The sequence below is a fragment of the Vidua macroura genome, chromosome 3 (genome assembly GCF_024509145.1).
Source record: "Vidua macroura isolate BioBank_ID:100142 chromosome 3, ASM2450914v1, whole genome shotgun sequence".
In the NCBI taxonomy this organism is placed as follows: domain Eukaryota; kingdom Metazoa; phylum Chordata; class Aves; order Passeriformes; family Viduidae; genus Vidua; species Vidua macroura.
The window spans coordinates 43,171,383-43,193,518 of record NC_071573.1 but is presented as its reverse complement, the minus strand read 5'-3'; the positions used below and the strand labels follow the sequence as shown (position 1 = coordinate 43,193,518).

General features: G+C 43.1%; 1 protein-coding gene across 8 annotated transcripts in view; it reads right to left on the bottom strand.

Moving 5' to 3' along the window:
• URB2 (URB2 ribosome biogenesis homolog) overlaps positions 1–22,136 on the bottom strand; it is a 147,397-nt gene that overhangs the window by 9,983 nt on the left and 115,278 nt on the right. For 5 of the 8 annotated variants that reach the window (XM_053973603.1, XM_053973608.1, XM_053973605.1 and 2 more), the window contains one exon: positions 17,946–18,696. The exons of 1 other annotated variant lie outside the window; for it this stretch is intronic. In XM_053973603.1, coding sequence (XP_053829578.1) covers positions 18,499–18,696 — 198 coding nt within the window. In that variant the 3' untranslated portion in view covers positions 17,946–18,498. Of the gene's footprint in view, positions 1–9,542; positions 9,847–17,945; positions 18,697–22,136 lie in introns of those variants that run through there. 2 more of the 8 variants (XM_053973604.1, XR_008436285.1) reach the window with 2 other exon arrangements.

Sequence of the window (22,136 nt, the reverse complement as noted above, 5' to 3'; positions counted from 1 at the left end):
TGCCTTTTTTCCCCAAAAAAAACTGTATCTGGATATAGTTTTCACTATATTAATCAAGGGGTACAGAGCCTTCCCACTCACTCCAAGATGTTGCACAGGCACCACTTAGCTCCTCTGTCCATTTTCTGCTCATTATGGGACAGTGCCCATGACTATAAATCAATTATGTATGCAAGGAAGGAAGCCAGGCTGGTGCCTGGAACATTCTCAGGTGAGATGATACCTGCTTTTTCTTCTCAGTGGTCCAGACTTCTCTTCACCCATACTCTTCCCTCCCACCTTAAAAGGCAAAGCTTCCCTCAACCTGCTGGTAGTTTGGGCTGAAAGACACCTCTCCTGTTAACATCAGATTTCCCCAGTTCTCTCTTTTCTTCTCCCCTTCAAGTTCAGGGTTTGTTTTAGTAGCTGGGGTTTTCTGTTTAAAAACAGTCCTCGCGGAAGTAGCCTGCTTGACAGCCCTGCTGGCTAAAATCTGCTGTTTATCCACAGAAAGGAATATTGTGTGCCAGAGAAGCTTTCTTATTCTCATCACCTACATGCCGCAGGTCTGCTCTGCCGAAGCTCCTCTAGGGGTGAACACATGCTTCTGTCTCTAAGCTAAATTCAATCCCTGATCTCTTTGCAGAAACGAACAACAAGGGAGAGAGTTGGCATGACTGATGGGAACCAAATGAATAATTAATGGCAGATCATTTATTTTGACAAATTTTAGCCTCTTTTTCTGTTTGCAAATTGTCTGCAAGCAGCTTATGAACATCTCAAATGTATATGGGATTTGAAATTAACTGCTGGATACTTTCCACAAATAACTCCTAGCTTGTAGATTGCTCATGAACTATTCTACAGAACCATCTGAAATTTCAAATTCTAGTCACATTGATTAGCTTTGATTGCTTTCATGAGCCAGGAGCTCATCTACAGTGCTGATGTAAATGCAAAGGAATTCCATGGACCGCACTGAGGCATGACTCCAGGTTGACATTGGTGCTCCTAGCCCCAGGGTCTGTCCAGAAAACATTTCTGTTCTCTGAGCTGGAAGGCAGCATTTGAAATCAAGTGTCCTCAGTGACTGGCAGAGTAAAAAGTAAAGTAAAATAATTTTATGTTTGCATTTATTTTACATGAAACATAAAATGCTTTGTTCTAATAACAATCCCTGCCAAGTAAATATCCACATCTTTAACATGCCTGGCTATCAGTCATGAAACCTGTAATTTCTTACCTCTTTACCTGATGCATTTCCCATCAGTTATTATGACATTTCCACTTCTAGAAATCCATTCAATTAGTTTGCTAAAGCAAATGCAGGACTAGATTCATCATCAAAATGTCACAGCTTCATGCCAGTGGTGCTGCACTGAAGTCAGGGGTGTAAAACTGGCAGGTTACAACAGAAGATTCCACTGGGGGAAATAACTTTGATTTTAATATTTATCAACAGTCTTGTAGCAAAGCAGAACAAGAGAGCTTTGGTTGATGGGATGCTATTTTGGGAATACTCAAGCCTCTCATTCAACTAGATAAATCTTGATCTATGCCCATTTAGTGAATGCTTATGTGATATACATCTGAGCCTGGAGGTAGATGTGCCAAATTCCTGCTGACTTTCTAGGGAGCACCATGTCTATTTTACACAATGTCATAAATGCCCAAGCAGCTGGTAGAGCCTGTCAGCCCCTGTCATGCTATTTGTGTGGAGTACATCTGAACAAACACCCCAGCAGTGAAAGGCCAAGTCACCAGCTCCCAGACTCACGGTTGTCAGCCAAGCAAACAGATATGAGCTTGTCTTAACTTACAGCTGAAAAACTGACTGCAAATCCTCTCCGATCAGGTTCTCTCGCTTCAGCAAGACCCTGGCTACTCAAAAGTCAAGACACGCTATCACACACATCAAGACATAGCCCATCCAACCTCCGAGCGACAGCTGGATATTGGTTTTCCCCAAATTACTCTGGCTGCAAGTGAAATGCAGCACAGTGAGGGGAACAGGGAACTCTTCATCAATGGGAATTAGCAGCTGATGCTGCTCTCTCTTTACCTTTCTACATGTCTGTGCCCCTGAAATCCCTGGTATCAGACCTGCTGCCAGCCCCCGAGTACTTTTTCCTTTTGCCACAGCTGTGCTTTGCCAGGCCTGCTGCATCATACTTGTTTTCTCACTCTGGTCTTATTGCATCAAAAACCTTGGGATGGAGGAGGAGGCAGGATGACAAACACATGTACCCTTTGCTGCAACACCAACAGAGGCGGAGGAAGGTGCTGTGCCAGGGTGGGGGGTGGCATTTCCTCAGGGCAGAGTATAAATTGTGTGGTACTCCCAGCCCACCCCACATTTGTGTCAGCCTTTTGCTGAAATACTTGTAAGCTTGTCATTGCTGAAGTCTTTTTGGCAGCCAAGTCTTAAATATAGTCTCTAATCACAACTGCACATGTTGTACAATCAGCCTAAAAACTGATTAACTTTTGTATAAGCTTATGTTCAAAGGGCAATTCAAGATGTGGAAGCTGGCACCAGCTCAGGGTCTGAGACAGTGTCTCTTTGCCATACATACCATAAAAACAGTGTATGGCAGACTTAAAAGAGAGCCAAATAATATATAATGGGAAATTAAGAGGGAGAACCATGAAACAGCCTTCATAAATTAGGTGGACCATTGGGCTATATTACATATACATAATATATAATCTAATGGAACAAACTGCTGTGAAAATGCTTATTTCACCTATGAGTCTTCACATGTTTTATTATTCAGTAGGTTTTTTTTCATGAACAGGACGGTTTTTATTTAATTTTGAGAAAAAGACAGGAGGGGGGAAAAAAAGCACTCTTGCTCATATCATTTCTGTAGAAGGAAAAGGATGATGTGGGAGAAGGAGGCATTTGTACCTATCCAAGCCCGTCAACCAAGGCACCCTGTGAGTTCAATTCAGACACATCAAGGGGGATGTCGGTAACACAGCTAGTTAGGACGGCAATCATACCTCATGACATAAGCTGATCTACAGCAAGGTCTACAGCTGAGACCCAAAAAAATAATTCCCCTCTGGAACTGGACTCCAGAGAAATCCTTTGCTTGAAAGATTTAGCACTCACCATGCTGGGAGTGTGACCTGATGGCCCTTTGATCTCTCCTGGTTCTTAATTTGCACACTATGCATTTTTGAGCAACTGGACATTATTTTCCATGTAATCCTCCTATAAAAATAACCTTTATTGGTCCATAGTTCCCACTGGTCATATTTCATATCCAAAGTCCCCAGTGCTTCTCACTGCCCCTTGGTGCACCAAAAGTGAACTGTAAAGCAGCTAGTGTTTGAACAGCTGCCAGGAAGTGCTCCTACTCAAAGGGCTTGCTTTCCCAGGCAGTGGGTGCTTCATCTTTAAAATTAATCTGATGCATTGGCACAAGCCCAGAGAGTGTTTGTCCATCTGCTGCCTAACTCTCCTGGTTTGTTTGCAGAGGCTTGCTGTCAGCTGTTCAGATCCCTCTTTTCCCCCTCCAAGGAATTTCCTTTTTTTCCCCCCAAGCCTCCACCAGGATCCCATTAATCCCCACTTTACTTTCACTCTTTTAATCAGCTTCCTGAAAGCCATGGAAAGAAGCTTAGGAGCACACAGAGCAATTAACATCACATCTTATTCAGCTGGCATGGTGAGCGCTGTACAATGGGGTAGGTGAGGCAGGAGAAACTCAGGTTTCTAAGTCAGAGTTTTTCACGGTCAATCCCCAAGCCAAGCACCATTTCCCTGTGGAGCTAGAGAACAGGATCCTACATCCCACACTTTCCTCCCACCTACTGCAGAAAACAGTAGACTTCAAATCACTCCTGGTAAGAGACCAGAAGCCTCTCACCTGCTGCCTGGTGGTGGTCCCAGACAAACTCCCACCACTTGGGTACTTGTATCAGACAGTCAGCTACTGCAATGGGTAAGGACTTCTGGGGCTGTGGGGAAGAGAACACTGCTGATGGATACAGCAACATGTTCCGTGGCTGCTAGCCACCAGTCTGAGGGCATATGCTTTTCACAATGCAGGGGTGCCTGGAGTCCCTGGGGAGGGACTTTCCAAGCTGCATGACAGGTTAACTGCCTGCTAAAGCAGAGCCAAGCCTGCTCCAACAAAGTTTGGGGCGGCACCCACCACTTAACACCTGGCTGAACTCAGGTGTCTGCTAAAGGAACAAGTCTCTGCACCACACTTGACATTCTGTCTCCACTCCTGCCATCCTTCACCACCTTCTGAAGGCTTCATCTAGGGAGGAGACCATCTCCCAGGCAGGTTAGATTTAGGACTCTTCAATCCCTTGAGTGGAGCCCAAGTAGCTGCAGGAGCAGAATGCAGCTTGTGCATGTCCTGGCTTTCTCCTGAAAGACCCCTGGCCATACTTCTCCAGCAAGAGCTGTAGCCAACCCCTTCTCCCCTTGTCAGTGCAGAGCAGAAGTGAACACCAGCATGGACAGGCACTGACCCCAACCCCACAGGGTAGCCACTGGAGGATGGTGTTGTTTTCCCTTTAGGACATCCCAAGGCTGCTGAACACCTCCCCTGGAAAGGAGGAGAGATGGGGTAGGCTTTACCAGCACCCAGTTCCTCTCTCTCCACACCTCCCTTCTGTGGCCACGGTCTGTGACACAGAGCTTCAGTCCAGGCTGCAGCGCTCCTGCTGCCCCAGCCCCGAACAAAGGCGGCCATTCAGCCCTGTCCATGCAGGGCTTCAATGCTAGAGATGAACATCTACCATTGTTGCCAGCACTGCAGCTCAGAGAAATAAAATGCAAATTGTCTTTGCCCCTGAGCACAGATCGCCATTTCTTCAGCCCTAGGAGCCAAACAAACACCCTCTGTACTCTTCATTTTTTCCCTGCACATCACCTGCTTTTCAGCAAATATGGGATTTAGCCTTGGGCACAGCCTGTTCACAGGCAACAGCATACAGATAATCTTCTAGGGCTGTAGCTGCACATGTATCTGATACACTGGGATGTGTCTCAAAATAAAAACATCAAAGATCAGTCCGGAGGTCAACAAATGACACATCTAAAAGGCAGCAGATTTCCTGCTTGTAAGGGAAAGGCATCACTGATTCGAAGACTGTCCATCCACAACTCCACAGCAGGGGCAACGGTGATACCATGCCTCCAAACCTTGATGGAAGAAATACTACTTCTCCTGCCATTGTTCCTTTTATCCAGAAATAAGGGGATAAAATTGAACCAATGAACTCAGGCTTGAGATCAAACAAAATTTCCCATGACAATATCTTTAAAGGTAGGAAATAACTTCCTGAGGATACTGAGAAAGCCCTGGTTTTGGAGTAGTTAATCCTGTGACAGAAAACAAACAGCATACAAAAACTCCTAACTTTTGACAGAACAAGTGACATGCCACGTAATTTAAAGAGCTTGGTCTGCCAAGACACTTCTGATGTAACAGAGACATCCATCTGTGAGACCCATTGATACACAAATGCCTGGATTCTCATTCAACTGGACTTCTATCAAATATTCTGAACCTCTGCCTACTGCAGCTCTGTCTCCTTGTGACTGGATGTCAATTACCACAGAGACTGTTCAGTCGCAGGGTAACAATGATGTGCCCTCCACTCACAGTTCAGACACTTGATTAGCTGCTACAGCTCAGGAAGACACTGCTTATCAGCCAAGCTGCAGTGGCAGACTGCATGCACACTTAGCCTATCACAAAAGTGAGATACAAATGTATTTGCTTAAATCTTTTTCATTGTGGCTTATGCAAACATGCTTTACCCCAGGTTTGGTCACAGTGCACTCGCCTGCCTGAGCCTCCAGCTCATAGCAGGTTGTGTTTTTAGATCCACAAATCCCAAATTCAAGCCTAGATGATGATGATGCCTAAGGCCATGATGTACTAAGAGAGGGCAAAAGATCTGCACAGAACTGACAGAAAGACTAAGGTTTGGATTTTATATCAGGCTTATCTCCATGGTATCTGATCAACTCTATCCATTCCTTGCTATCACTTAACTCTGTAAAGCAACAACATTCAGCTTTACAGTTTGCAAGCAATGAGGGAGACAAATCTCTAGTTTAGAATAGATGAATCTCCAAATGGCTGATGCATAAAACAAGAAGCTTAATTTAAAATAGCCAAATATGGGTTTTTCTCCCACATTTAGAAATCTGCATCACCTGCACATTAGCTCACTAGCTTCTTCAAATACATAGAGATTCGCTCTCACAATGCATCAAGGGAAAACTCAATTTCTGTGAGTCAGTTCTTGGTAGAGAGCACAAAGAGCTGGATAGTCCTCTGCCAAGAGGAAATTATTAAAGCCAGAAATTAGCCAAAACCATACAGTTACAAAATGTTGGGGTTCCCCACCCTCCCCGTAAGGGCAGGGCAGAGTTGTTGCAGATGCTGAGAATCTTTCCTTGACTCACAAAATGCAGATGAGCGCATATGATCAACTCTTACCTGTGAAAATACCCAACCCAAGACAGGAGGAGCTAAAGGATGAACACAGTAGCAGCTGGCTTGATGCAATGGCCCATCATCAGACTGGCAAATGGCAGGGCTTATAATTTTCATACGACTGCAGAAGACCCCCAGAGGTTGTTGTCAGCAGAATCAGGGAAAGAGATGGCATTTTGGAAGGTGCACATTGAAAATTAGTTTAAAAAGCTTGAAATATTTAGAGCAGATGAAGCTGCTCAGAAGTTTGGTATAGAGGCTGGCTTCACCTCAAATTGTCTTACACATCACATTCTTTTCTCAGACCAATTTAAGCTCTCAGAAGACTTAGAGCTATGGACATAGTTACCAAATCTGGCTGGGAGAATATTTCAGCTTCAGTACTAAGCTGCAGCTTTGCTTTTATTTAACAATCACAGTAACAGCCCACATTTCTGGAACCTACGGAATGCTGTAGTGCAGGCAAAAATTACTTCTGTAACCACTGTGCAAACAGAGGAAGTGCACAAAGGGGTGAAACACTGCAGATGCTGGGACGTGGCACTTGGGAAGGAGGACAAGCTGCCTGCCAGGGGTGACCCTGCCCAGGGCTGAAGATTAGCACCTGGGCAGGATGAAGGCTCAGGAGCGGAGCTATCCACAAGAAGTGAACACAGAGCCACCTCAACCTTTGCTCGGTCAGAGAGCAGTGGAAGGCATTACCTGTAATAAAGGCTACAGCACCAGGGGCGCACACCACATCCCAGATTGTGCGGCCACATTTGGGTAGGGCTCCCCTCGAGTGCTCAACACCTTGAGAAGGAAAAGTGCCACATCCTGTGGGAATCCAAGGCAAGGAGAATGCAACCACCCATACTGTAACATATGCCACACAGTCTTCAAGAGCTGCTTTTCAAAGCTCTGGAAGTCCACTGCTCCAGCTATCATCTGTCAGCTGCAAGAACTTAGTCTCACTGTGGCCTTGCTCACCTGCAGCCTACATTGGCTCTAAAAAAAAGGGAAAACAGGGCTACCATGGCAGGGCTTTTTTGTTTTAGCTTTTTAGCCTTAACCTTTCCCATTCCATACTGAAATTCCCATCCCAGCTGTCTTTGAAAAAACAAAATAAACATTCTTGAAGTACTATGAATAGAAAGAGCAGGGCAGACCTTGATGGGAACTGAGTTGCACTGGTGATTTCTTCCAGGGAGCTTTTGACTTTAACATTTCCTACTAGCTTTGAAACAAAATCCTGAAGCAGACCTGCATCTGGACTTGTGAATGTTTCCTTTTAAAGTTGTCCCAAAAGGATGGACTCCCAAGCTGTCTGGTTCCTAAACAACAGGAGTATTATCACTGAACCTTGAAGTAATGAAGCCTTAGTGGCTTATCTCATTCACTGAACAAGGCTTAAAGCTCAGTTCTAGCTACAGAGGGGAAACTGCATTACAAGCCCTGCAACGATAAACTTTATTTTGCTCTGGTCCACTTTCAATCCCTTATTTCTCTTTTGCTGCAGAACAACTCCCATGTTGTTCTAGGAAAGAGAATCTATTCTTGTGTGAAGTCCAAAGTAAGGCTCTAAAACCAAGGCATGTCTGTTTTGCCACCAAAGGTGTAAATAACTGCAGTACATCTGGCTATTCTTTGGCCAGCTTTAAACAAAGTGTTTGTGATGGCAACCCCTGAGGTGCCAGGGTAATGACAGCTAAAGGGAAGACAGCACCCCATAACCTCCAAGGCAATTAGTGGCCAGGATTGAAGCTTCACTTTTGAGCTTTGGTATCTGTGGGAAAACAGCCAAGGGCTAGTTTGCCTGCTGGTGCTGTGAGTGCCTCCATCTGCAGCACACACATAGTGTGGGGCAGAGTGGGAAGTGTGACAGGGCTGAGCTCCACCCGGAGCATGCAGGACCAGCAGTGCCCTGGGATTTCAGAAGCAACTTCTGTTGCTTGCATTGACCTAGCTGCATCTCCTTCAGGTGCTACCTTGAGTTTCACCAGCTGTGTTTGTCCTGCCTGTGTGCCAAAGACTACTGTCCCACTGTCCCACAGCAGGGACAGAGAGACCAGAAGTGTGTTACCTTCTCTGCAACTCGACATTTTATTTTTAATCATCCTCTCCAGGGCTTTGGGGTGATAGATCAGGCTTGGAGCTGCAGGGTCTGAGACAAGACCACAGCTTTGCTCCACTGATGCTGCCATGGGGAAAGTAACCTCCAACTGGGTGCAGAGAGATTGATACAGCCCTGCACTGCTTTGGTTAAAGCAGCTGAAGCTTCTCCATCCCAGGGCTGTAGGAAACGATTGCCAGTGGTGGAGCGGGGCAGCATTCCTGTCACAACAAATGAACTCCAGTCACTTCTCAGTGCACATGTTTATCTCACCCAGTCCCTTTGCAGCCTGCCTGCAGTCCATGGCAAGTTCTAGACAGCCAAAGGCAGCAAGGGGAAGAATTGAGCTTCTGACAGCCAGGCAGGTGGTTAGGAAGGATCCTTCCATTCCCATCACCCTGTCCTGTCACAAACATTTCTATTTTAAGTCAAGGTTTTATTCCTTCAAGATTTCAGACTAGGTTAGCTGTCCCAGTAAAAGAGGATGCTGACAAACATCTCCCGTCTGACAGAGTTTGAGCAAAGCTGTGGGTGTGTCAAATCCACATTAGCTGAAAGAATTCTTACAAAAAACCCCAACTTGCTCCACTTCCCATCAAAACAGCACAGGCAGACTACTCAAACCTTAAATTGGGAATTAAGAGATAGAAGAATCGGCTGATTCTCCATGTTTATTAAAATCTACATTTGAGACTCAGAGCATTCATCCTGCATGCCATCAGCAGTAACATTTTACTCCCTTACTGCTGTATGGAGGTCAACTTACAATCTGCATTGCTGGAGAGCAGCTCCTGGCTGTGCTGGTTTCAGTAGTTTTTTTACAACCTCCTCCACTGCATTTAAGAGCCCTTCCAATACCTGGTCTGCCAAAGTATTTGCATACCAGAATTGAAAAGCCACCTGTTAGTCTCCTTTCTGAAAGCTACAGTTCATATACAGTGGCTAGATTCACAGTTAAAAAGAAAATTCAAAACAACACAATCAACCTAACAAGCTTAACCAATAAAATACTAATAGATTTTATTATCATTAACATTATTGGTATTACCCTTGGTGTTATTTTTCTTGGTTTAATAGCACTGCTGAGAATCTCTAATTAAAGGACGGATAGAACACAACTCCTGCCCTGAAGAGCTTAATGTCAAAAAATTTGGCTTCATGGAAGATATGTTGCAACCATCCACAGGTTATTGGGTTCACTACAGCAGTAACTATATCAAGCTAAATCGACTGTGATGTGATACACAAGAGGTCTGGCAAGATGATCTAGTAGTCCTTCCTGGTCTTAAGCTTGTGAATCTAAATAAACAAGAAAGGAAGAAGACAGAGGTGAAATCACTTGGCAAATGGCAGAGCTCTGCAAAAAAATCACTAAATCCACAGTGAAGTATCCCAGACACTAAATCACTGAGTTCTCTGAACTTTTTCAGGAGCACGTACTTTTTCAGAGAAAACCTTTTACATCCGTCCACCAGCATTTACTGTGAGAGTATGAGCAAAACTGCATGTGTATGATAGCAACCACACATCACGCACTTCTGTGCGCTTTAAGGGCAGGGGCAACAATGCTTGAAGGATTTATAGAGACAGAGAAGCAAATGCTTTAGATGACAGCTTTCAACACCTTAAACTCCCTGACACAGTCTTTCATGACCTTCCTCTACTCCTGCAGCTCACTTGCTGTGAAACATTGCTAGATTATACCAGTTCTCATAAAAAAACACCTAAGATACAAGCATATGTAAAAGTCAAGCATTCACATAGGCTTTCTTTACCTTGCAATTGCAAGCTATTTTCATGTTCTCCTTTTCTGCAGATCCCAGTCATTCATTACCTCCTTTTTTTTTTGCATTTGTGGGTGCTAGCATAAATATTTCATAGATGTGCAATTCCATGTAGGTTAGGAAAGACAGAAGCAAAAAAGCCTGCACAGCTGTCAGCTGGGAATTGCAGGGGTAGGTAGAGTTACACCTAGAATCAAATTGTTCCTCTCCTTTCACAGCACAACTTAATTTGCAGTGGTCTCCTATTCTCATCATCCCTGTTCCTTTTAATGTCTTTGCTCTTAAAATTATTAGGAAAATTATTCTTTCAATTGCTGGTAGAAGCTGCCCAAAGATAAATACATTCAGCTTAATAAACCTAGTTAGCAGGATGGAAGGGGAGGATGTCTAATTACTGCATTAATGACTATAATGCCCTTTGAAGATGAAAAGTGCTGGGAGCTATAAGGGCAAATTTCTGCCTTCTAAAGTCCCTAGGAATCATGTGCAGAAGCTAATTTTAAGAAGCTACAGTGTGGCAGTGAAAAAGATGGCTGTACCATAAGTCCTCCTCAACATCCAGGACCTGGATGCAGAGGTGAGCCCATCTTCCAGATACTGCCTGCATTAAGACAACACAGCTACATAATCTCCTCCAGAAACAGGATCAGAGGAGTGGTGCTATTGCAGGGAAAGGGCATATGGGTCAAAGGAGGTTTCCAGCTGGTGAAGTTTCCATGGCTCAGAAACAAAACTATTTCTACTCCACAGGTTCCTCTTCATCCAGACAATACGGCACAGGCTGAGATCTGAAGAACAGATTTCCCTCTTGCCGCAGTAAGAAATCATCCTTTACAGCAAGGGAAAATAAGTTGCTTAGAAAGCCCCTTAGATGCCACTGCACAAACAAAATACAAGCTGCTAATAACAGGTTTCTAAGTCACACTTCCTTTGCATGCGGTACCAGGAGGCACATAGTCTAGGCTCTCAGTATTATGGGCTTAGGTTATGAAAACTTTCATGAGCATATTTTATATTTCAGTCCAAAGGAATCAGGTACTAGCAGCTGACATTTGCATAGCTGTCTCCCGAAAACACTGAAAAATCTCAACAAAGCCTATACAAGAGAGTAAAATGCACATTAAAACAACAGTAAGATTCACTTACATCTTGTGAGAAGGCAAAAGGGGCAGAAATTATGCAGTCAGTCAACATATTTTCTGGTCATCACTGGGGATACTGTGGATCAGCTAAATAATGCTGTATGACTCATCTCTGTAGCAGTTAAAAAAAACATCTCAGCTCCCTTAGATACCCACAGAGCATTAAAAACTGCATACTTCACAAATCTCTTATGGGGAAGACTCCTGTCTGTGTCAAAGGCCAAAGATGGCAAGGCCTTAGCAAGAAAAGCACACAGCTGACCTGCAGCAGGTGTAAGACCAAAGCCACCACAATGCCCTGAGCTTTCCTCCCAGCCATGGGTGCTCAAAATCAGGTGCACTCCTGAGCCTCAGGAGCAGGAACAGGCAGCAGCCACTTGCATTTGGGCAGACCAGCTGTGCTCAAGTGACAGTGGCTTTTTGCCAGGCTAAAATCAGCATCTGTTTGTTCCAGTGTCTCTCCTCAAGTGGTAAGCATGAATGGCTACTTTCCCTTCAGGGAATTATGAGCTGATAATTACTGGATGAAGAGTGATAAATCAGCCTTCCCTCCATGAGTTAATACACTCTCATAAAGCTGAGGCTTTGTTTACGCAGACCACATAATTTACCGATGGCAGTATTGATCAAATTGTCTTTTATGGATTTGTCTCTTATACCCCAATATGAAATTTTTGGGGGTTTGTTTGTTTATATTTTTTTGGGGGGTTTTTTTTGGTTTTTTTTTGGTTTGGGTTTTTTTTTGTTTGGTTGGGTTTTTTTTGGTGTTTTGTTTTTTTTTTTGTTGTTTTGTTTTGTTTTTGTTTTTGTTTTTTTTTTTTGTAACACAGTCCTTTACTCTTCCTTTCTTTTCCTGGAATATTAATAATCCCCAAACCCAAGAATACTCTTCTCTTCTTCTCTGGGGTCACTGGAGGGAACTCCCACGTGCTGCTCTAAAACTGGCATAAAAAACTAAACACAAATCAATCACTTTCTTCTTACAATGTTGTTTCTTCTCCCACCCACCGTCTCTCATACCTGGTAGTGCGTTGGGACAGCAAGTGCCTGCTCACAGTTCACACTATTGCACATGTGGTGGCCTGTTGCCCAGAAAGGTTTCTGGGTGCTTGGAGCAGACCAAATAAAGCAATGGATGCTTAAAATTTACTGAAAATCAGGAACAGCCTGGTTTTCAAAGCTGCTCTGCTTTCAGCTACCAGAAACCTCTTTCTGCCTTGTAAGCTGCTGATTCCTAATAAAGTCATCTCAGCAGAGTCTTGATAATAGACTGGATGCATCCTAGACCTCCATTCTTGCTTTTTCTTCTCTCCCTTCCTACAGCAGAAGCAGCCCATGGTTGTCATCCTTTGGACAGCAATGTGTCAGCTTTGTGCACATTCCTGAGCAGCCCCAGCACAGCTCTGTGAGTCTGGAGAACCAATCCCTCAAGCAGAGGCTGTAAAAATAAAAGCAGGAACACCTGAACCTTACAGAAAACTTCAACGGATGAATTAACAAGGGACCTGTCCCCAATTTTCCTCTCCTTTTGTTCTTTGTTTGCTTTCCAAATCCTCTCTGCCAGCTATCAGCAAAAATGCCCTCTCTTCTGGTTGTGGGGAAGAACTGAAAAGGCATTACAGTGACTTCCCAGCTGGAAAGAGGCCCAGGCTCTGCAGCAGCCTCCACAAGAAAACTTCTAATTCAGAGCAGATCATCTGTGGAACTTCTTTCAAGAAGCAATTCTGAATCCAACTTCTACAAAATTCAATTAAAATAATGACAACTGCTTTGGGGCAGAAATTGGTCTCCACCAATCTTAAAAGAGAAGCCTCAGAAGTACATGTCTAAATGAAGCTGTCCCGAAATAAACAAGTCTACACCTAGAAAGGACCAAGCAGTCACCACTTGAAAGCCATGGCAGGCTTTCTGTACCTCTTGCTACTCTATGCTTGCATTAGAAGATTCTTACAAAAGACAAAATTGATTTGGTCATTTTTGTTTGCTACTATCTTCAGAAATAGGTACAAAAATGTCAGTATCCTTCTTTGGAAGTAAAGGGATGGCAATACAGCTTAGTCACTTGGAGGGAGTTTATTTATTCTTCCCAGATTCTCTTGAAGAACTGCCAATGGGTTTGCTGGAGGGCTCTCCTAGACTAAAACTTCTGAGAAGGTCACAGGGACACACTTGCCCAAATTTTCCAGACTTTAAAGTCAATTAAAAAAACCAAAAATCTTTCATATTTTTTTAAAAAAGATATGTGAATACAAATCAGTACTGCTCCATAGCAAATCAGGTTTCACTTCCCCTTGTCTGTGACATAAATATTACTGGGTAGCTACAATAACAGGAGCCTTCCTTTCTGGAAATTTTGACTGCTTGCAGAATACATCACTGATCATTCAGCAGCAAATGTCAGTAGTGCCTACAATGGCACTTTCGCATGTTTCTCATTGAAAAAAAATCAAGCAGTCATTTAGCTGAAAAAAAAATTGTTCTATGTTGAGAAATCCACATTCCCTTCCCCAGGGATATTACTCCAATGGCCAATTGTTCTCTCTGTGAAAAATTTTCCTCTTGTGTCCAATTGGAATGTCCCCAGTTTTACCATTAGCCTTCGTGTTTTCCATGTGATTCCTTGCAAAAAGGGAGTCTTCATCTTCTTTGTAGCCACCCTTTAAATACAGGAACACAGTGATAAGGTCTCCCTCTAAACCTTATTTTCTCAAGGCTAAACAAACCCAGTTGTCTCAGCCTTTCCTCCCATGGAAAGCTTCCCTGTCCTTTGATAATCATTTTACCCCTTCCCTGGACCTTCTCCAGCCTGTCCACATCTCTTTTGCATAGTGGGGAATAAAATTGATCGCATTATTCCTGGTGTGGCCCGACAAGCACTGAATAGAGTGGGATAATGTCTTCTTTCCTCTGCTGGTGATGCCCTTGTTGATGGGATTGAGTATCCCATTGGATTTCTTTGCCGCAGAAGCCCACTTTCACTCATACTGAGCTTGTTGGTCATCAGGACCCCCAATCCCTTTCTACAGAGCTGCTCCCCACATGGGCAGATCCCAGCCTGTGTTGGACTCTTGGATTATGTCTTCCCAGGTGCAAGACCCTATGTTTGTCTTTGTTGATCTTCGCAGGGTTTTGTTAGCCCAGCCTTCCAGCCTATCCAGGTCTTCTTGCAGCTTGGCTCTCCTGTCCCAAGTGTTCACTTCCCCACTCAGTTCATTATCATCAGTAAACTGTGTCACTGGAGATGTTTAATGTTTCAGTAATAATGGTATAGAAATCTCTCAAAGTATTCCTTTATTCATATTATTATGTTTTAACCCATAAAGGTAGCTTTGGAATGAGCCTTCTGTTATCCAGAAGCTCTGGAACTGCATCAAGTAAACAAATAGGAAGGTTCTGATTCATTTAAAGCTTAAAAGAAAGTACTCAGTACATAGTCTCTTCCCAAAAGGTATGATCAGGAAAAATAATTTTTGAATAAGTAACACAATTTCTAACATGTTAAACTGAAGCGATACTCGGAATAAATAAATAGACTCCACAACCTGGGGTAGTTATGAAGTGGGTATGTATGTTAGCGCCCGGCACAAGTGAGATAGCTCTCCAAAACTTGTGCCCCAAGCCTCAGTCTGACCCACACCTTTATTCACAAAGATGTTCCATATGTAACACAACTTTTTCATGCATATTCAACCCCTGGCCCCGCCTGTCCTCACATCTCATGCTAAATAGGTCCATGCCCTTCTGGGCACGCATGGTTTGCTGTGGTGGTCGCATGGGGGTCTCGGGGGTCTTCTGAGGCTGAAGATTTTGGTCTTCCTTATTACTGAATTTTTGAACTTTTCCTCTCTCCATGTGCGCTTTTGGTCCTTCAGTGCTTATCTGTGAACGTCTGTCACTCTTGATAGGCTTAGAAACAGAAGGGCTTCTTTATCTGGGTTCTTTGCATCCCTGGGTATTGTTGTTTTATGTAAGAAGCTTCAGAAATTTGCATTTTCTTAGGCCCTTTGAACAACGGCAGAGGTTTCTTAAGTAAAAGGTTAAAATTCAACACATAACCCTACAAGCTGAAATATAAATGCTTAATTAATTTTGTTAAGTGAATTCCAAAAATCTCTGTTTCAAAACCATCATCTTTTTCGACATTTCTATCCACAACTGCAAGGTAAATCAAGTATTAGGCCCCACTGCCAGGTAGAAAAATCAGCTGATGTTCACTGCAGCTACACAAAAATAAGGGGTAAATAAAACCAGCATGATTTTTGTTGGTCTTGACTGTTCTTCTTGCCTTTCCTGTTTCTTGCTAGTTGAGCCAGTTTTGGCACAGCAGACTTGGGCACTGCCCATGCACCAGTAAAAAACACTGCACGCAGAGTCACAGGCTGAGCCAGTGGCTGAGATCCCAGCTTCCGAGTTCTGCCTGCAGGAGGAATTTCTGTCCATGCTGCAGCAAGAAAAGCCCTCAGAAGAGATGTGCTGCAACAACAACTGGAAATCTGACCAAGAATATTTGTAAGGCCTGGAGATTCACGCACACAAAGCAACGCTCCAGTGAAACAAAGATCGTGATTCCTGGCCTTTACCCGAGATGGTGTTTCTTCCACACCCTTTACCTTCCTGATGTTCAGAGCTTGTAAACTAACCCAGCCTAGGAGGAAGGGCTCCAAAACTGATTTCAGGCGGTGCTTTGTACCCTTGCAGGATGGCTCCATCGTGTGACAACAGAGGAAACTGCACCCACGTGGGAATACCCTCAGGAGTACAAAGCCTGCTTTCTCAGCAGGTGGCCCTCTGCCAATGATTTAATTTATTCTAGCTAAAAAAAAATATCCGGAGCAGTTCTTGGACAAAGACCTGGATTACCAAGTGAAAGACAGCCTTCCTTTTAACCCCTTTGTCACTTCTACACAGAAACACTGCTTTGTGCTTCAGAACTCCACTGCTTTGCACGGAGAAGGAGGGGGGCTGTGGGATAAGTGGCAGTTGAATGGTGTGTTTGAAATAAAGGTTTAATTGTGGCAGGATTTCAGATTTTCATTCATTCAAGCACTGTGCCCTTTTGATAGTGGGGGTTTGTTAATTCCATCACCCCTGTACATCTAAGTCAGTTACACATTTTCATTTCCAAGCCAATAGGTTAAAATTGGTAACAATTTAAAAGTTAGTAATACTGAAATAAAACTGATCTCAACTCAACTAGTTTACCTCCTCTGGCTGGTGTTATTTACTGTGGTCTGCACTCAGAAGCTTTTGAGCTGTGTGTGTGGCTTGCACCATATGGCTGCATCAGGGGAGCCTTGACACTTACATGCCAGAGATGCTACCTCACTTCCTTCCTCCCTCACTTCCTTCCTCCCCCACTCCAAACCCAGCTCTCTTTTTTTCTGCTGTTCTTTCCACACCCTCTCCCAGTGCTCAAAACCTTCCTTCGTTTTCCAGTGTATTAACTGTCTCCACCCCAGAGACCTCCCCTCTTTGGTGCCCCTTTGGATGCCCCCAGCTCCTACATGTTTCCCTTCTGGGACCTATGTCACTGTCCCACTTCCTGGTGGGGCAGAAGTAACTCCCCATCGCTGGTCTACATGTAATAAAATACAGAAGTTATAAAATACAGTGTTGCACAGGATCCAGCTTGGATAGAATTAACTTGCTTCATGGCAGTTTATATGCCACTGTGGTTTGCATTTGTGACTAGAAAAGCATTAATAACACAGCACTATTATTTCTGAACAGCACTTCCACAGTATCAAAGCCCTCCAAGATGTTTTTTCAGGATGAGAGGAGGGTCGTCTCCAGTCCAAAGGATGAAGTTTAGCAAGCCCTGGCCACCTCCCTCATCTGAGCCACATGGAGCCTTTTGCCCCAGACCAACTTCATCCTTTGGACCTTGCTATAAGACAGATGGACCTAGAAAAGCGGCAAGCCACATTACAGTCTCCCTCTGCCCACCTCGTTTATAGATTAAAGCAAATAATCATATGAGAGTATTGAGTTCTTTCTACTACCTACATGTACATGTGAAGACTGTTTTACTCTTACATAAAAATTAGATCTTTAGTATGTATCATTAAAAAAAAAAAAAACCTGTCATTTAGCTAATAAAGGGAGCTATTTGATAAAACTTTATAAAGCTTCCTGACAGAAAACGAGCTGAGCTGCAAGAAGTTGAGGGCTTACTTTTAACCTAGAGTGAATGCAAAGCAACAAGGCTCAGTTTAGACCAAGAAGGGTCTCAGATAGTAACAGTGGTAATTAACATTTGTCACAAGCTAAACAGAGAGTGAACTGAGAGTGACAACAGCTCAGATGACTTAAGTGTAATTGCTTAATGACAGTAAATCGACCAGAGCTCCAGGTAGTCAGTCTTTCTGATTATCATGAGATCAGGGGATAACAGAGTTGGGAAAGAAATTCAATAGGTCAGACTAGGCTGCCCAGGGCTGGACTGGACAGCAAAATCAATCAAGCAAAAAGATACAATCTTTCAAATTTTTTACTGTTACTTCTGCAGGTTTGCACCATAACCTACTGTATGGCTGAGTAACATTGACAAAGTTCTTCAGTTACAAAATGTAAAATAACAAGGTACAAAAATAAGTACTTTAATTGCTATAATTCTGCTTATCGTGTAAGCAAAAGCAGGGGTTTTATCCCTCACTGGCTTTTAGACCAGACTATTGCTTCCACAGGAAAGCACCGTGATGTGCCAAAGCCTGAAGCCTGACATCTGCTGTCAAATTGCAGTGAGCTCCCCAGGGCTCCCAGAGAGTTCACGAGGGGCCAGCAGAGGCACAGCAGTTCTGCCATTTGTGGCGCAACACAGGACCAGAACCTACAGCACATCCTCCCTCCCCAGTTCCCTTTTTCCCTGTTTTGAAGGCTGGCTGTATAGGGATAAATGCAATCCATGTTTAGGACCCTCCTCAAGTTCAATCTTACTCATTATCCCAAACCAAACAGCAACTGAGTATCTTCTGAGCACTGCAAGATCAATTAATAACTGATCATGCAGCACCAGGCAGGATTCATCATGCAGTGTACTTTTCCTCCCCCCGCTTTTTTGCTTTGTGGTAGTGGTTGTAATCATTATACAGATCCTTGAAGACCTGCCTCACACCTGCTGGGAGTGATGCACTTAAGAACTTGATGTCCCGCTCAATGCAAAGGTCAAGGATGTGATATATTCCTTCTGTGAGATGTGTCTTCACAGCTGGGTGCAAAGTCACCTGCAAGAAGAACAAAATTGCCTTAAGCTTGAAGACAGAAAGGCAAGACAACACCATTTCCACAGTCAGTATACATTAAATGCTGACAACATTATCCTTTGCATTAGACCATCTGATAAAAGCCATTAGATAAAAGCCAAGATTTTGACTTGTGCAGTATTTTCCTGAATTTTGTAAACATGTTTTGCAAAATAAGCACAGCCCTTGCAGTAAAATCCACAGGAGTACTATACACACTGCTCTGGTGGCAAAGACACTAATCATCCTGGAATCACATGTACACTCCTCAGCACAACAACTCTAATTAAAAAAATCGTAAAATATTTTGCTTGGATTACACATTTCAGTAGATTCTGCATGTCTTGTACAGGCTGTATGCTATTATGTCAGTTTCAAATGAGTACTTCATTTGCATTGGGTAGAAACAATTTCAGCTTATCACTTAACAATTTCATATTTATCTAACAATTTTTTTCTGAGTACTTCAGTGTGCACACCTTAATAAAAGAAGCCTTCAAAAATCTCAGAAACGTATATTTCCTTAAGCTGTTTTAACACCAAGAATTGAGTACCTTGCCTGAAGTCATGCAGAAAGTTGGAGGAATACAAGAAATTACTCAGGACTCAGCACCCTGCTCCTGACATTACCTCGGCTCAACCCCATAACCAGCAGAACCGCCACTAACAACCAGGAACATCAGCACTGACTCTGGAGCCCTCTGCTGCTCTAGGCTAATTGAAATTTGTCCCGTGCTCACAAATCACTTGCTAAGTACTTCACTGCCCAAGACAGTGCTGGCCTCTGGCATCATCACATTATCTTTGCTGCAGAACCATGTCTCATCTTTGCTGAATCCCAAAATTAGCTTTATGCCACCAGATGTGAGCTTCTGCACTCCAGGCCTAATGAAAATTACATAAAAAGCTGTCATTAAAATTCAGGCTTCTTTCTTCCTTAGGCAACTAATAAACCTCCTGCTAATGAAGTGCACTCCTCATCACAGTGACAGGCTCCTGCTCTCTTTCTGCCCTAAATGTGGAACAGATAATATATTTTGTTAGATCCACTAATATAGCAGGGAAAAACATATAGCAGGCATTAAGGCACCTAAGACTTGCTTTAGATCTGTGACCCTGAAGAGTCTGCTTGTGCAAGAGGTTGTAATTTTTCCCTTCTCTGTCAGTCAATCAATTGGTTTGTTTACAACAGATGTTATTTCTCCCTACACTGTGCAATACAGTTGGAGAACAGCTGAGCATCACATCTCCCAGTGAATGCACTGGGCTGGGTTCTCCCTTCCTAGGGTAGAGAAATGACTGCAGAGAACAAGGACAGGAAAACCCACAGCTTTGACAATATGGACCAGATGGCCCACTTGGGAAAAGCAGCTATCTCAGAGCTGCAGTTAATGGAACTGCATCCCTTCCATCACAAATTCATCTGGTCCTGAGCCTTATTTGGGCCATTCTTGCTTTGCAGTTTCCCATAAACACCAATAACACCATGGGAAGCAGAACCAAAGATTTAAACAGCTGGCTGGCAGTTAATTATACTTGTAAATGGTTTATGGTCTATACAGTTAGCACAACCAATTTGTCAAGCAAAGTTCTTGATGTGAGACATTAAATGTGTGAAGAGGTATTCCACTACTGCTGAATTAAGCAACAGGTCATAGGCAACAAGCAGAAAGCACTGTCAACAGTATGAGATGCCACCCACTCCAGTAAGGAATCTTTCTAGATTAATACAAAATAATTCCTGGTATAAAGAGGAAGCACTGAAGGAGCTGTTACACAACCACTTTAGGGGTAAGTGACTGCTTAGGCCAGTAGCTTTCATCAGTTCTAGTTCACAGATCCTTAAAGGGTTTCCAGTAAGTGTGCAGATGCCTGCATAAAGACTTAAATCTACTAACATGTTTTTCTCAGTTATGTTTGATGGACCCGCCGGGTCTTCATATCACAGGGAGAAAGCCACTGATCCTGACTCAGAAGAAAGGAATGGTTAAAAGAGCTTTTCTCTCCCTCTGCAGAACAACATGAAAGATGTATACATGTCCTATTTAAGATAGGCATCTGAGGGCCCCCTTTTCTCTGATATTCATCAATTTTCAGCAGTCTAATGAGCAAATAAATCATCACCTAGTTGTGATCTATCTATTCTGTCAGACAGAAAACACTCCTTTGCCACAGTGTCTGGCGGCTCACTACACCAATTTCCCCTTCCACACCCAAATGTTCCATGCATACATTACTGACCTGTGGTTTCAGCTATCATCCATCACTTTCCATTTCCCAGTGAACACCTTGCAAAAAACTTTCCTAGACATCTTATGAGACTGTGTACTCCTGCTAATATGGAGACAAGTGTCCTTTTGACTTAGAAAGGTTGTTTGACAATTCAAGTCAGGCTTTCAGACTTACATTCAGTGATGACCAGATTACAGAATTCACAGATGGCTAAAGGGAAGAGAAGCTGTTTTAACAGCAATTTTCCCTTTGCTGAACTACTACATTCATTATGTAAACAATAACCAACTAAGAAGGAACAGTAAATAATATGGCTAAAATCTGATATCTCCCATTGTTTTGCTCCCGCATTCCACCCCCCACCAAAAAAAAAAAAAAAAAAGAAAAAAGATGGGCGACAGAGAAGGCAGCAAAGTTTAACCTCTGTAATAACCTTCATGGTTAGTTATACTGGTTACACCACAATCCTTCAGAAACATGGCACCAGTTAGGATTTTCTTATTGTAAGAGGGCCTAAAACCAAAGACTAAATTTCCTTTCTGTATTTCAGCCCATGCCCAGGCCAGAACCACAAATAATCAGTTTGTAGGTACTTGCACCACAAGCAGCTTTTCACCAAACCCTGGTGAAATCTACATCTATTGGGCTGAAGAAAATGACAAGCTGAAGTTACCTCTGGATGAGAGAAAACACTGATCTGGCTCTGGCATCCATAACAGTAGAAGTACTTGCTTTCAGTAAGGATCAGAATGATATCTTTGGTACAGAAGGAGAATTACTGAAAAGCTAACAATACTTGCCTTGGCAACATTTTTTCCATTCATTTAATCATTTAGACCATATTAAAAGATTTTTTCCAGGAGAATCTTCCACTATTACTTACTTTACCAGATGAGGACTTAATTGCTATCAGTCCTGGACGACTGAGACAATTTGGGAGATAAACTTAACTACCAGATGAATAAGGAAGACATTTTTAACAATGATAGTGGCAAAACTCTGGGACAGGTTGTCCAGAGAGGTGGCAGATATCTCATCCCTGGAAATATTCAAGGCCAGGTTGGATGTGGCTATGAGCAACCTGATCTATTTCAAGATGCTCATTGTAGAGAAGTTGGACTAGATGACATTTAAAGGTTATCTTTCAACCCTTTAACCCAAACCATTCTATGATTCTATGAAGAAAAGTA